Source organism: Semicossyphus pulcher, unplaced genomic scaffold, assembly GCF_022749685.1.
Source record: "Semicossyphus pulcher isolate SPU_LCO1_2020_fin unplaced genomic scaffold, fSemPul1.0.p SCAF_3, whole genome shotgun sequence".
NCBI lineage: Eukaryota > Metazoa > Chordata > Actinopteri > Labriformes > Labridae > Semicossyphus > Semicossyphus pulcher.
The window spans coordinates 17800418-17816560 of NW_027211704.1; the positions used below are offsets into that span (position 1 = coordinate 17800418).

Below are 16143 nucleotides of genomic sequence, written 5' to 3' on the forward strand. Positions count from 1 at the left end.
AAGGTTTTGCCTATAGGCACCTCTAACGCTCATTAACAAACATGTATCACATAATTCATTCATTGACAAGCTTTTAAAGGATATGGGTGAACAACTTTTGGTTTTTAAACGTTGGTTTTGTTGTGGATTACACAAATGAGATATAGCATGCTAGCTAGCTTTAGCGGTACAAGAATGTGGATTATTCTACCTTTGAACAGAGACGGACCAATTTACTATACAGGCTAAAAATTGTATCAATATTCTTATAAAACTCTCAGCTTGAAAGCGAGTAAGAATATTTCACCTAATGTTGAACTTCTTCTTTAACTTTCTAGTATCCATTAAGTCGTCACTGTGTATCAATGCTAGCTAATAACTGGGTAGTAAATGTTAGCAATTTAACATGACATTCTTTTATATTTAGGAATATTCCAGTTATTTTAAAAGATAATTCATCAGATTGTTAGGTTTATATTGTTTTATTCATGCCTTTATTTATGAGGGAGGACAGTGGCTAGTGTCAGAAACAGGGCAAGAGAGATTAGAGATGACACGCGGCAAGTGAGTGGGAGTCGAACACAGGGCCGTCACATCAAGGGCTATGGCCTATGTTGGACGCATGATTTAACCGCTGAGCTAAACTAGCGCCCTTTAATTTTATATTGTTTTAAACTATTTGAAGGGAGCTTTTGAAGAGCAGTTATAAAAGTTCACACCATAATAATTCACCTGCAGAAACCAAAATAGAAGACACACAAATTCAGTATTTTTGGTCACTATAAGAGGAAGAACAGTAAAGTGAGGCGACATGTTTTAAATTGGTTAGTATTTGTTTTTTTGTTTTTTTATGACAAAATATTTCAGTTATCATATTACACATTTATCAGTTATTTGTCAACTGCCATCTTCATAATAATACACAAAGAAGTCTGATTGTGATTAAAACTGTTGTTTATTTACTCGTTGTTGCAGTGCTGGTCGATTTCAGATGGTTTAAGCAAAAAATGTTAAACATGAAATGAAGTCCAACCCGACAGTCGTCCACGAAGACCATTTCTTTCACTTTACGAGAGTATGTGAGGGCAATACCAGGATTTCTGACGTGTGTCTTTGTTGTGCGTTTATCTTTTTTTCTATTCAGGCTATATCCTCTTTTTCTCAGGATTTTTCGTACAGCTAAAAGGCTGTCAAAGGCCTCTGCTGTTAAATATTTACACAAATACAGTAAAATCACTAACAACTGGCTCTTCTAACCCCGAGGTGTCATCTGCCAGACTTTGTTCAGCCTATTACAGGAGAAGATGACATCTTGACGTCTAAACTCTGTACAAAAATAACAAGAGCAACATTTCAGAGGAGATGACAGGCGTTTCTGAGGCCGATACAGAAACCAAACATCAAAAACACTGGTACTGTCCTTTGAGACGTGACATGTTAACATCCTAAATAGTGACATTTACATGTTGGGAAGCAGGCCAGTGATCCTTAAGCCCCCTCCTCTTCTTTTCTTAATCCTTTTTTTGATGCAGGAGTGACAAAAAAATATCCCAAAGCATAACCCAGACATCTTGAAAGGCACTGAATGAAACTTAATTCCTTTATGGTTAGGCCAGGTCTAAACTTAGACACTGTTACCTCTTGCTGCATGTTTCACTGCATCTTTTCAGCTTTTTGTCTGAGTCAATGTCTCCTCGTCTCGGAAATATGTGTGTTCTAGGGCATTCAGGGCAGATATTCGCTTAAAGGGGTCAAAGGTCAGCATTTCCTGTGAGAGAAAGAAAAGCAGGATATTAGCACTGCGTCACTGTCAGGTCTTAAAGGTACAGCTTCATTTTTCAGAAAAAGTATTTACTGCTTACTTAACAGGAGTGAGGTGAGGAGGTTTATACCACTCTCATGTCTGTTCAGCACATATGAAACTGCATACAGCAGGTTAGCTTAGCTTAGCTTAGCATCAAGACAGGAAACAGACGACATCTGACGATGACGCCTCTGGGAGCAACAGCTAATTACTTAAGAAGCGAGAATGGAGTTAAGATATGACGTCGAAGAACAGACAGTTAGCTGCACTTGCATGCAGATTTCTGTTTATAGAGATTAATAAAAAACTAAGTTGTCGCCAGATGCAGACGGGAGCCGTGATGACATTACGGCGGTTTGTATTCCGCCCCTTTCGCTCTCTAAATGCAATGTTTTTCCTGCATGCAAACGAAGTCTGCTGATATGTGATTGGTCAATACTACTCGGACTACAAATGCAACCAGAAACAGAAGTCTCGCTCAAGGAGAAGTCTCGCTCTGAAATCTCGCAGGTCGGTGGAAACCTGAGTTAGAGTTGGGGAGAGATTTTGGTAGGGATTGCTGTGTTGGTGTACAGAAAGCGTAGGTTCCTGTTGCCCCTCTCTCTCTCTCCTTGTTCTCTCTTCACTTTCTATGAGCTCTTCATCCGTGAACTCTGGCTGAAATAAAAAGGGAGGGCCATTGAATTCAAATGCCTCATCTTCATCATCCAATTCAGGTAAATATTCAGCCATGGCTTTTGAAATATATTCTTGCTGGCATTCCTCTCCATACGTCCAACTCTAACTCACGTTTCCACCGCCCTGTTCAGGTAACATCTCACCACCCGCGAGATTTCAGAGCGAGACTTCTGTTTCTGGTTACAGAAAAAGGACGTTACTCTTTAAAAAAAGGACGATCTTCACAGGCATCATTTCCGTAGTGTTGTCGGACACCTGGGGTAAAAATCTGACTCTGTCAATAACAAGCACTTCTAGTGGACGTACTTTGATCGGGTGCAGTTTCCCCAGGGGATTATGTTGCAGCCATTGCGGCCGTATCCTAGGTATATAGTCGTTTGTGTATAGTCCTCTGCCTTACGTGTGTGTAGTTTTTGTCTTATAATGTATATACTAGAAAAATTTAAATATTTCTCAAATATCCTTATTATTATTATTATTACTTTTATTTTATGTTACTGTTTCGTTACTGCTTCCTTATTTTATTATTATTATTTTTATTCTATTTAATGTCTCTATATTTAATATTTTACCCTTTCTAATCAGCATAAGTATTTCACACGATTGTACTTGTATAACCGGAGTGACAATAAACATCTTGAATCTTGAATCATGACTCTATCGTGGCTACAGTGGAGGACCGATCGACTGGACCGATTCCAAAAGTTTTTGTATTTTTCGACACACATTTGTAAAAATAGGGCCCAGGTTTAAAAACACCGAATTGAAAATGTTTTTGAGTAATATCCTTTTCTTTATTATTTCAACAAGGGCAGAGGAAAGTCAGTTTAAACTAACTTGTATAAGTGATTGGCTTTCTTTATTCACATGGATTTAGTTGGATGTTTTTTGGGGGTAATTTTTTGTCAACTTTCAAATCCTGTTTCTTATATTGCGAATAATAACATCATATAGAAAAGTTAGAATACAGACTAATCCACTGAAAAGTTGTATATTAGGATATATTTTCAGTTTTAGCAGCCCTGTGAATCTAAACACAGAGAGATTACTATTCTTCAAACTGCTCTCTCCTCTACTTTAACCACCTGGTTCAGCCACATAAGTCACAGGAATTTCCCACACTGCATCAGTTAAATTCTTGTGGCTTTTGTTGGACATCAGCAGACTATGAGTGTACAAAATTCTTCTGGAGTCTGAGGTTACTTATCTTTTACCAGCCTGCTTTTAACTCTGTAAACAGCTAAGAATGACTCATTTACGATGCAGGATGGACTGCAACAATTTTTAATTCATGGTGAAATCTTACCAGCAATAGTTGTGCCCCCTGCTCATTTATCTCGGGAACAAAGTCAGTGATTGGTCGAGGTAAGAGAGGGGGGAAGTTCTTCCTAGAGAGTGTAACATCAGTCGGCCATTCCTCCTCTGGTGCCAAGCCGATTACTCTGAATTGACAGAACAATTCCAATGAAAAAGGTTTCATATGAGTCATCAACAAATACATCTTATAATCAGGGAAATGTGATAAAAAACTGTTTGTTACTCACTCGAAAATTTTCCCAAGTTGGTCCACTTCTGATTCTCCGCAGAACAAAGGTCTGTCAGACACAGAGTCAATAGATTGAAGCAGATAGTGTTTTATTAGTTCACATGACTCTTAATTTCCTGTTTGTGCAGGAGGGCAAACAGGAACCTGATGTGCTTTAGAAGCAGACTAGCAGTTTGGCACGAAGGGCAAGCTCGATGTTTCTACTGTTTGTTCAAGTTTGCAGCATTTCACCCCGATCAACCTGTTAAAGGTTCATGATACTAGAATACCAGAATACATTGACCATTATACTAACTGCTTCCATGGCATGAATCTCTTTAAGTTACCATTATCTTCATTCAATATGTAATTTTTTCCACTAGATGGAGCCGCTGTGTGGGTCACTGCAGCGTTCTCAGCTGATCTGGAAATGTTCACGGTGTCCAAGCAGAATAAACAGACTTACATTCAGACATTATGCTTCTTGTTAGCAGAAACAGTTTGTTATGCTAACTTCAAAGAAGTTTTGGTGCTGATGACACTTAGCTTTACCATCATGCACTTCACTTCCAGATCAAATCTAAAATTCATGGCGTCCACTATTGATTTCAGCATGTTTGGAGTAAATTTCTGTAGACGGGGTTAAAGGCGGGCGTAACTGAGGTTTCTCCTGAGCCAAAGATAACCTCATAATGTGATCAAGTTACAGATACGATCTGAACCCGCCTGAACTGTTAGCAAACTCATCACAGCTGCTCTGACACAAGGGATCATTTGTGCGTATCTTCAACCTGTTAAATGTCAGTGCATTTCCTTTGTTTTCTCTACCACATCCTGTCAACTTAAGCACTAATAAGCACCTTTTTTATGGTAACATAAACTGTATAACACAGAAAATACTAAGTTATGGCTAGGGAAAGATCTTATTTTGGTTCACTTCAAAGAAGTCACAGAGACTTTTGTCAATATTAAACCAAAGCCACAATCTTTGTCTGACCATATTCAAGTGTTTTAGTAAGGAAACCATAACAATAAATAAGAGGCTGAACATTGACCTCAGTCATGTGCTTGGTATGCCCTATCCGCCCTACCTATGATCTATGTCCAGAATAAAGATGCCACACTTTTTGGAATGAAAAGAAATCCAATAATCCAGCTAAAAATAGTTCCCGCAAAACTACATCAAAATCTGTCCTAGTTACTTTTCTGCAAGACAAATGTGTTTTTCTAAACTGATTGTAATCACTGACTCCGGCATACACATAGTACTGTATCACATTATAACCTCTTGATCATAACGAATATATTATCATAAATTTAGTCGTCTTTGTTTGGACATTTTTCTGCTGACTCACTTGCGTCTGAACATCTCGGCAAAGATGCAGCCGGTGCTCCACATGTCCACAGGTGTGGCATAACTGGACTGCAGCAGAACCTCAGGGGGCCGGTACCACAGCGTGACCACCTGGGAGACACAAACATGGAGTCCATCAACAGGGACAGGACTAAATCATTTAGACACAAGTAAAGGAAAGCAAAAATACGGAACTAATAAAAACCTGCAGTGACGCGTTCTTTGTGGAGACCGTATTGTAAAAGAATAAAGAGCTGGACGTTTGGAGTTATGACATCGACATATGAGGAGATAAAAGTATTTAAACTGGAGATCATAGCACCAGGGAACATACACACCACCACACAGTGATGTACAGTAAATAGGAAGACATCTGATAGGTTTCCATACATCGGTCCAATTCTTCAAATTAAATAATGTTTGTTGGGAGCTAATTAGTGATTCTTAACATGCTACGGATGATTGAGAAGCTGGTTAGTAATACCACCTGAATGTAGGCATTTTAGCATTGTCATTGTTAGCAAGTTAGCTTTCTGAGATTAGCATGTAGCTGAGATGCTGCCTCTTAGAGAAGTGAGCATGGCTGTGGAGCCATAAGTCTTTTTAAAACTGTGAGTATGAATTCAAGGATTCAACTGTGAGCTAGTGAAAAAAAACCATCACATTCTAGCATGGACATTAGTTTAAAATGAATGGTTATGCGAGGTTCATAGTGTCTTGTATTCACAAGGATAACATTAGGGAAACTACATTTTCAGAGGCTGGGGGTTAATGTAAAGTTGAGCTGAAACCAAAAAAAAGACGTTTGTTCCAGGTGAGTTCTTACCACAGGAGTGAGGGCCATGTGGCAGCTGTAGATGCGGGCCAGTCCAAAGTCAGCCAGCTTGACTTGGCCCTTACTGGTCACCAGAATATTCTCTGGTTTCAGGTCTCGATGCATCACACGGTTAGAGTGCAGGAATGCAAGACCGCACAGCAACTGCCTCATCAGGTCCTGCAAAAACACACTTTAGACTAAATATTCTAAAAAAGACATGTTTTAAAACACAGTTAAAAGAAAATAGTAAAAATGTTGTTTAGTGTAGCTATCGTTAGTTCTCACTTTAATGTGTGTAGGGGATAATCCTGCAGCTGGAGCTCTCTCCAGGTACGTCTTCAGGTCTTGGTCCACATGCTCGAACACCAGAGTGACTTTAGTCTCCTGGTCCGACCTCTGGGTGGCACATACGTCCATTAACCTGTCACGTACAAGAACACAGTGACTTCTGTGAGAGGTATTCAAACAAATTGTAGACAACACAAGTTGAACAACATAACACATAGATAGCCGTCTTACCTGACCACATTCGGGTGGTCGAACTGCTCGAGTCTTCTCAGCAGAGCCACCTCTCTGACTGTGGAGAGGGGGAGGCCGTTTTGGTCCGTCTGGACACGCACGCTCTTCAGAGCCACGAACTGTCCGCTCTCCGTGTCTCGGGCTTTATAAACCGTCCCGTAAGCGCCTCCTCCGATCTCTGCCACCGGCTCATACTGGATACTGGTGGCGTGGGCCATGGCCAAGATCAAACAGACTGAGAGACGGAGCAGAAGAAAAAGCCATAAATGCTTTTATTTAGAATAATGAGACGATGAAAGGTCATATTTGTTTGTAGAGAGAGTTTATATAAGACTTGTGTCATTCTTAACAGCATACTTTTGTATGCGTCTTTTTAACCACCATTTTGAAACAACACAAAAGGGCATCTTCTATTTACAAATAATATAGAATAAGTTAAGTTGAAAAAGCCTATTGTTCTATCATAAAAGAGATACATCAACACCCAGTAACATACATTAAAAAACAGGCACAAAAAAAACAACTGAAAAACATTCAACTACAATAATCACAAAAGTTAAAGCTCCTGTGAGGAACTTTCAGTTTGTGTCGATTTTGGCGCCCCCTGTGGACAAAGCCGATTTTTAACAAAAAATCTCATCCTGCTTTCTTTCTCAGTCATATGTATCACTCACTTTACATTTTTGCCCTGGAAAATGTAAACAAAGGCAGCGTGCAGTTAATCGCTTCGTCTGACACCTACCCCCCCGCCAGTGGTTTCAGGCAATAGAAATAACCATTTAGAAATCATCAATTCTGTCACTGATGGTCTGGTTTGCTTTTGTGGGTCATATAGAGTCATCAGAATTAATTTCATGACCAGCGAAAAACTCCTCACAGGAGCTTTAAGCTTAAACATTTAGGACAAAAAAAACTCCCTTTTACATATAACGTTTTATTTAAGTTTCAATGTCTTTTGATATGTGTCATTTCTTATTATTACACCTGTAGGCATAAAAGATCTTTGAGGCTATACTGTACTAATGTCAGCACGCTAACGTAGTAACAGTGACAATGCTAACACATGGTCTCGTTTACAAGGGTAACCGTTTAGTTAAGCGTGTTAGCATGCTAACATGTGTATGTGTACCTAACACAGAATACAGGTGAGGCTGACAGAAATGTTACAAATTTGACCTCATGATTGGTGCTAGATGAAAAGTCAGGCCACCTAAGTTATGATGCTTCATCCTGAGGGGGCATAACTTCATTGCATAGTAGTTGTTGTAGTAGTAGGATTAGTTAAGTTCTCAGAATGCATCATCTAGAGACCACTATTTGTAAAATATTTTTCATGGCAATCCATCAAATAGTTGTTGAGATATTTAAGTCTGAAACAAACTGGTGGAACAACCAACAGGCCAATAGCACAGCTTTGTAAATTTAAATAGAACTGTGCTCAGGCCAATAAAAACACATTGCAGAAGATGGTCTAATTAACAGCTATTTATGTGCTTCAATATCAATGTCCTCATGAGCTCTGCACATGGAAGTTTACAGTGTAAATTCCTTGAGATGTGTTTACTGTCAACTCCAGAACAACAATTTTTTTCCATTTCATTTTTTGCATCTAAATTACATCAGCTCGTTAGCTAAGAGTTGCCATTCAAGGATCTCTCCAGTGACACCTCGGCTGCAAGGATCAGGATCAGTGAAAGGAGGAGGAGGAGATGGATAAGGAGTAGGAGGAGGAAGAAGAAGTGCATGAGTGTGGAGTAGAGCTCCATTTAGCGATCAGTTACAGCGGCATGTTTGTGATGTATGGATCAGTAAACCACTGACCCTCATCTGTCATGTAAGTTCTCAGCAGCAGTATTTCACGTACAATGTAACAACAAGACAAGCTGTTGTAACACTGAACTCAATAAGCGGGACAAGGGCTGTTTTTCTACTTCAGTAAGTCCATTTGTGAGACGGACTGCTTCAGGTGTATTACAGGGCTGCTGTTTACTGCACTAAAGAGGGGGAACCTGGTACGTGTGGCAAAGAGCTGACTGGACCACTTTGGTTCTGTGCTGAATGTGCAACATTTTCAATGAATTACAGCTATAAATAAAGAATGAGCTATTTCATAATTTGATGTATGACTACTGCAAATCCTCCAAAATTAAACTAACAACATTATCTATACCGCTTACACGGGTCAAATGACTCTGCAGTAGACCCGGGTAATTATTGCCTCGGCTCTGATCGGCATTGATGGGAACACAAAACCCGTGTCGGCACACTAATCTCCGCCCCCTTTCCGCCGTGATGCTATGCTCCGTCTGTAACTTCTGCGACTCCTTATCATCTCAGCTACAAGTAGCGGTCAAACATCGTTCCAAATTTGTCGGCGCCGAGTTTGATAAATAGACTGAATGAGTAATAGATACAATAAAGACCTAACCACCGTAACATCTTCACTGTTTACTAACCCTGTTTCATGCGCGTTTGTGACGTCAGACGGTGACGCAGCAGAAAAGAGACCGACAGGAGGATACTTCACTGACAATGGGAAAGGCGTAATTGAGACAGACAACCTTTCACACTCACAACCTATGGACAATTTGAGAGTCACCTAACAAGCATTTCTTTGGCCTGTGGGAGGAAGCCGGAATACCCGGAGAGAACGCACGCGTGCACGGGGAGAGCATGCACTCCACACAGAAAGTGAACCGGGATTCGAACCAGGAACCTTCAAGCTGTGAGTCGACAACGCTAACCACTACACTACACAGATAATAGATCTACAGATAATCTTTAGTAACCTAAGTATAAAAACCAAATACATTTTTATTATTTCTATATATGATCATCACCTTATATACAACAGACAATAATTTGCTTTCTATTTTAAATAAAGCCAAAGGTGGTTTAAATTGGCTCTCTGGGCCAGTAAATTCAGCTCATCATCACCAGGAGGTGAACCTTCAACACACGCTGCTGTAAGCAGACATTATACTGAAGACAGACATCTTTAAACAGAGCAAACAGAAAAGCTAAATGTTGCTTATTTACACATCCAGCAGACACAGTCGTGCTTCTTTCCACATGGTGGATGTAAGTTTGATATTCGCTCTTCTTGTAGCTCTGTTTTGGTCTCCACCAACTCCTGAAGGATCTATCTTACTCTGTGACAGATAAATGCTCCTTCATGTTGGGACAGCTGTGGCTCAGGAGGTATGGGATGGACAAGGGCGGTTAAATTCCTAGCTCTCTAGTGACATTTCAAGGGTCCCTTTGGCAAGATGATGAACCCCCAATAGCTCCCAAAGGTGTAGTCTTCGGTGTTTGTGTGTCTGTATGAATGCTGTGAAGGCATGTAGCGCTTTGAGAGTGCAGAAGACTAGAGAGGCACTATAAATACTGTTTTTACCATGACCAAGCTAATGCTATTTTATCATGCTAATGAAGTTAGCTTTGTCGAGCTGTTGGGAGCTGCATTGTAGAGCACTAACTCTTTGTTGGTTCATCACTTCAAGCGCACCTTTCACATTACAGAGTCGTCTATCTGATTGTTAATATAAAAATATTGAAGGTGCAGCTTATTTATAATAGAGGTGATGAATAAATAACACTCCTCAGTATATTTTAAGCTTTCTAGCAGCAGGAGTTAACTGTGCTTGGAGCTAAGTGCACAACATTTTTGGCTGGATGTGTTGGCCTCTATTACAGTGCACCCTCTTAACAGCTCTTCAGGTACTTTGGGTGCAAAGTGCTGAAATTTGTGACATATTTTTATTCAATGAGGAATTCATCAACTCTATTGCATTTGCCAAAATGTTTTATAATCAACGAGCAACGGGTACCTGAGCTCATGAGTAAGGTCAATGACTCACTGAATGAGACGCCATTTTGAAGCAAACAGTTCACGCAGGACTTTTGGCAGCCGCTCTGGGAGCACAGGAAGCACGTTTAACCAGAGAGCGTTCCTCTGGCCTCTTCAGCTCCATCCATCCCCGGCCTGTCAGCAGGCAACCAGCGAGAGCATCAGCCCACTCCTTACATCCCTCCCTTCAATTCTCAGCCTTTAATCAGTTTGGTACACTTCCTGTCCCCACTGCTTCTCCCTCTCCATCTTTAGCTCGCCCTTTCCCTTACTCCATATTAAAACCGTTCTCATACCTGACACTTTAAAGTCATAAATGCTTCCTCCTTCTCCTGCTGCTTTGTTTCATGAACAGTTGATGGGATCAGAACGTGCAGTTTATATCATCAGTGATCTCTATTCTTATCAACTCCACCCCTCCTCTCAAAAAAACATTGCACCTGATTTTGTGTCTCATATTTTATAATCTTGCTGATGATTAGGGGTGGGACAAAACATCGACAGCAATATATCGTCATCCTGACTCGTGCAACATAATTATCGCTATGCTGGCGCCAAATATCGATATTTCAATTTAAAAATATTTGGCACTCTAAACAGATTTCCTTGTGATTTTGACTCACCGCGTCACTACTTCATGACTCCTCGCGGTGGTCCAAAGTCCTAATTTGTTCTACAGTTCTGTAAATTGAATTTACAGATTGAAACACGTACATTGTTTCATCATAGTTTATGTCAAATTCTGTGAAACGGACACCAAATTGCAGTGAATAAATACATTAATCCTGAACTTCACCTTTTAAGGGCATTATATATTCTTCAGTTAATCAGATATCATTATATGATTGTGTTGCAATATATCAATTACGGCAGAATCACTGTATCGTGATATTGTCGTTATCGTGGGCCACGTATCGTACGGTGTTACCAAGAGCCCCCCACCCCTGCTGTTGATGTTAAGATGAGATCATTTTTCCCCTATGTGAAATAATAAACATGTGCCTTAAAATGCAGTTTCAACACTAATTTTTAACCTACTTTTAACTGATACCTTCAACCTTTTATAATTCATATTTAGGGGCTTGTTAGTGTCTTTCAGCAAACTAATACTGCAACCAGACATAATGTACTTGAGTAAATCTCTAACAATGACCTTATTAGTTTAGACGCCAACTGACGGTAAAATATATGTCAGAAAAGTTTCTCAAATATGATCATTTAATGCCTTTTTAATATTTTATTTTTCAATTTAATATATGTGAACAAACTAAACATGTTTATGTTCTGAATCTGAACTGGTAAAAACCAGTGATTGAGACCATATTTCACTGATTGTTCACACTGGGATAATTATTGACTATAGGATTGATTATACTTTAAGATATTATATATATAAAATACTGGGGTTGGAGTGAACATGAAATTAACAGACATACAACTCATAAATGTAACTAGGGTTTAAATTTTCACACGCAGCCAAAACCACAAATATTGAAGTGGTCAATATTAACTTTTGATAATAAGAGGAAGAAAAGTTGCATTATTCATGTTGAAGACACCACATTTCCTCCTCTTACGCAAAGACCGTCGAGTCAGCGTCTGCGGACAAGAGCCGCCTGCAATGCTGTGAATCTGCAAGAAATACACATTCCTAAAAAAATATTCAGATTAGAACTGAACAGAGAAATAAACGGTGAATAAAACCTAAAAAATAAAACCCAAAAAATGATCTTATAATATAATAATAATATAATAAATAATGCCTGTCTTGCATGTTTTATTTTCAGACATTATTTTTATGATGCTTCCATAAAAAAGCTCAAATTGAGTTTAATTAATTAGCAGCTGATTTTTAAATGTATCACAAATACTTCAACAGAAAATTAACTCTTGTGAGTTTGCTCTTCACAGATATTTTATCTATTTTATACAAAAAAAACCAAATCCAACCAGTTAACTGCAACTAAACCGGTGACGTTAAGAGTAAAAACATTAAATGAAGATTAAGATTTATTTGTTTGATAAGCTTTTGTTAAAACGGCGGGGAGCTGAGTTTAAAATACTTGAAATAAAACATCCACATACGGTTTTACATTATTTGTTACATTATTTAATTTTACAGTGAGGCTGTTATTGGAAGAGATGTGCAGGGACGTCATTATCTTTATCTGCATCTGTTCAACCAACAAAATCATCAATCTCTGTATCTGGATAGAGGACAGGAAATGGGCGTGGTTTACAACAGAAGTCACATTAATTTGGGCAAATTTTGCATTTTTTAACCCCAAAAATAATTGGCAATGAAACTGTTGTGTTTTTAAACCATCACATTAATATGATAGACACATAATTTATTATAAAATATATTTTTATATCCTCAAACTGTTTTTTTTTCTGCGCAATAATAACAAGAAACTTAGAATATAGAAGAAATATCTGTCTCCATTGCATTTTTTCTGCTTTATTAAACATCATATCATATTTGGTAAATCCCTATTTATTAATACGCAAAACACACTGGTTAATTTTAGTCGCATAAATAAATTAATATTAGTATAGTTATGTATAGTATAGTATGGTTTTAAATTAAATAAAATAGAGAATTTATACAGAACTAAATGTGCCTTTCAAGTGACCAAATACTGAGCTACAGACGACTAAACATTCTGTCTGACATTGAGATTAAGATCATTTTAAATTAATTACATTAATAACTAATAATAATCTGATTATGAACAATGGTAATCTAAAAATAATGTTTGATATGTTTCTTTTAAAAAAAACTACTAAATGCCAATTTCATGTTCTAATTTTCATTATTTCAGAAAGCCTTTAAAACTATGATATATTAATAGTACACAATGCCCAGATGTTGAATGACACAGGAGTTTAACATCCATCGCTCAATCCATGTATGTGTGCAACCTTCCTCTTGGAAAACAGGACTGTGTGGCAACAAGCTGTGGGAGGCAGCAAAGCCACAAAAATGTAACAAGTTTAAGAATTACAGATAAAAACCTGACAAGGCAGAGAGGCCTGGTGAACAGGGAGAATAACCAGGCCTGAAGGGAGTTCAGACCTTTTTTATTCCTAATAGAGCTCATACTGATTCTGACAGCTACAGTATACTGTCTAAAATTACACTGAAGATATTTCAGGAGATTCTTAAAACATTCAACATTTTTGAGTGTTACAAGATGTGACTCTTACACAAGCAGAGGAGGGGAGGACAGATTTTTAGCACCTGGGAGTTTCCCTACTGTCTCCCACTGAGGTCATTACCCTGACCACCTGTTGATCACCTGTCAGCACTGATTTTCAGACAAACTGAAGCTCACATTTCTCCCCCACATGTCATGCATTTCTTTATCAGGGCAGATGTAGCCGGACATGGTGGAGGCCGGGTGGGCGGAGGCAGAGACAACCAGGCCAGTGCAGACGGAAAGGAAAGCCCTCTGTAACACGTGGTGCTCCTCCATAGCGCTCCTTTGTTAATCAAAATGGCTCAACAAAGTAAAGCAACAACTTTCTCCCCCTTTTCCGACACGTTAACTGACCGCGCGGAGGATAAAGAGTCAAAAAAGTAGAGCAGGAGCGGATGAGACGAATCACCGCCAGACAACTTGCGTTTCCACATCTGGTGCCACATTGCATAAACTGTAAAGTGTAACGCACGAATCACAGTCAGTTTCATGTAACACACAGTTTACATACTGTACTCACCTCGTCTGTTTCTTCTTCGCGGCAGGTGAAGCTTTCTTCAGCTTTATGAGGAGGACATGCTCATGAATCTGCCACGTATTGACTCCCTCAGAACCGGGTCAGGAGGGGCAGCTCGGGTCCAGTCTGAGCTTTCTACAGCCCAGCAGTGGATCTGATGCGAAGAGGCCAAGTTTCAGATGATTTGATTTCGGCCTCCTCTGTTTTTTCTTGCAGCCTGCCCGCACTAGTTTTGGGGTTGTCGCTTCCTGTTGCTTCTAGCAACTCAGGAGGGGGCGGGGCTAAAATCAGCTCACACATCAGTACGCTGATGTGTGAAACTCTGCTGAAAGTCACAGTAAACATTTTATTCAGAATAAATTGAATTATTGTTTTTTATTTTTTGATATATGCACTTCTTTTACAAAGAGAGACAAATGCTTTGTGCCTGTAGATTTTTACCAAAAGTACAGACAATAGGCCTAAAACTGTATGCCAGATTATCCAATTATTTCTTAGTTTAATTTTGTTTATTTATTCGTTGTAACAAAAAATGTAAATAGATTTATTTTAAGGGAATTCAAAGGTTTTGTCTGGTGTGTCATAAAAACACACCAAAGAAAATGGGCTCATGAAGACATCTCAGCAAAAAGGAAATAGGCCTAAAAGAATAACATCAGACATTAAAGTTATTTATCTTTCAAGAACGAAAAACTGTTAGCACAACATACAGAGGAAAATACAAGAAATCATCAGTAAGATAAACATTTAACTAAAAAACATGAATAAAGTTACCTATCACAGGCAGTTATTGCAGCTGTTCAGAGAAAGAAAGCCACAATGTAAATTTAAGTATCAAACTTTGGAAATATATTTGAAAAATGGGGAAATATTTGTCTATTTTTGGTATTTTATACAACACCAAAAATTGACAAATGTTTGCCATAAATGTAGTCACCAGCTGACTACACACTGCTCAATTTCTTTCATCTGTGCCAGATGTTTTTTTAACGGTTATCATTAACAGTTAGTATTATGTCTCTGGTGGGTTCATAACTTCAAAGTTGTCTTATATTTAAAGTTGTAAGTGTAATAGTGCACCACCTGTGGTTACGAAAATTCTAGTTAAAGAAAGAAAGAAAAAGACATTTCTCTGCCTTGAGAAAAGAGTGGTAACACGAGAGTAAAGGCTAGAAAACTTTTACTCAGAGTGTACATTTTTATACGGTATATGGGACACATGAAATTAAGCATAACACACAAAATGTTTAGTAGTTTATTTTTGTTTTAAAAAGTAACAGAATATGAAAGCACAATATTTTAGGGGAGTGAAAAGGATTGTTAAAGTGAGATTAGAAACGAACAAAGAGGCTTATTAAAAAAAATCTCACTATATAAGAAATAAAACAAAAACACCTAAAATATAACTTCATCAACGAGGAAAGAATAAAACAATAGCTACCCTTATGACACATTCACATGTGACATCTTGTATTATCCATGTGTAGAGCACCTCTGGAAAATATGAAGAGACCACTGCAAAAATATGTTTTTCTGTGCTTCTTTTATTTATTGCATTGTGTTTCAGTAAAATTAACTTTTGTTTCATTGTATACAACATTTCTCACTACTTCCAAATAAAATATTCTCATTCAGGACTTTTATTTGCAGAAAATGATAACTGGTTAAGATAACAAAAAGATACAGAAAATATGTTTTTCAGACTTCGAATAATGCAAAGAAAACAAGTTCTTATTCATATTTAAACAACAGAATACTAATCTTTTAACTCGGGAAGAGTTCACAAATCACATGGGGTTCAGATCTGGATTGGGCTGGCCATGACCTGTAGAGAGAGCTGCTGATTTAAGGAAGATTTTGTATATATGTGCATCTTTGAGCATTTGCACAAATCCAA

At 38.4% G+C, this 16143-nt stretch overlaps 1 protein-coding gene across 1 annotated transcript; it reads right to left on the reverse strand.

Annotated features, from left to right (window-relative positions):
• Window positions 1-915: 915 nt before the first annotated feature.
• On the reverse strand, window positions 916-14462 carry cdk4 (cyclin dependent kinase 4). Its single transcript, XM_069677756.1, has 8 exons — window positions 14250-14462; window positions 6677-6911; window positions 6443-6578; window positions 6167-6334; window positions 5342-5451; window positions 4006-4056; window positions 3768-3903; window positions 916-1747 (listed from the first exon to the last, which is right to left on the reverse strand). The coding sequence occupies exons 2-8, from the start codon at window positions 6892-6894 to the stop codon at window positions 1646-1648; spliced, it is 921 nt and encodes a 306-aa protein (XP_069533857.1). The 5' UTR covers window positions 6895-6911; window positions 14250-14462; the 3' UTR covers window positions 916-1645.
• Between the last annotated feature and the right edge of the window lie 1681 nt (window positions 14463-16143).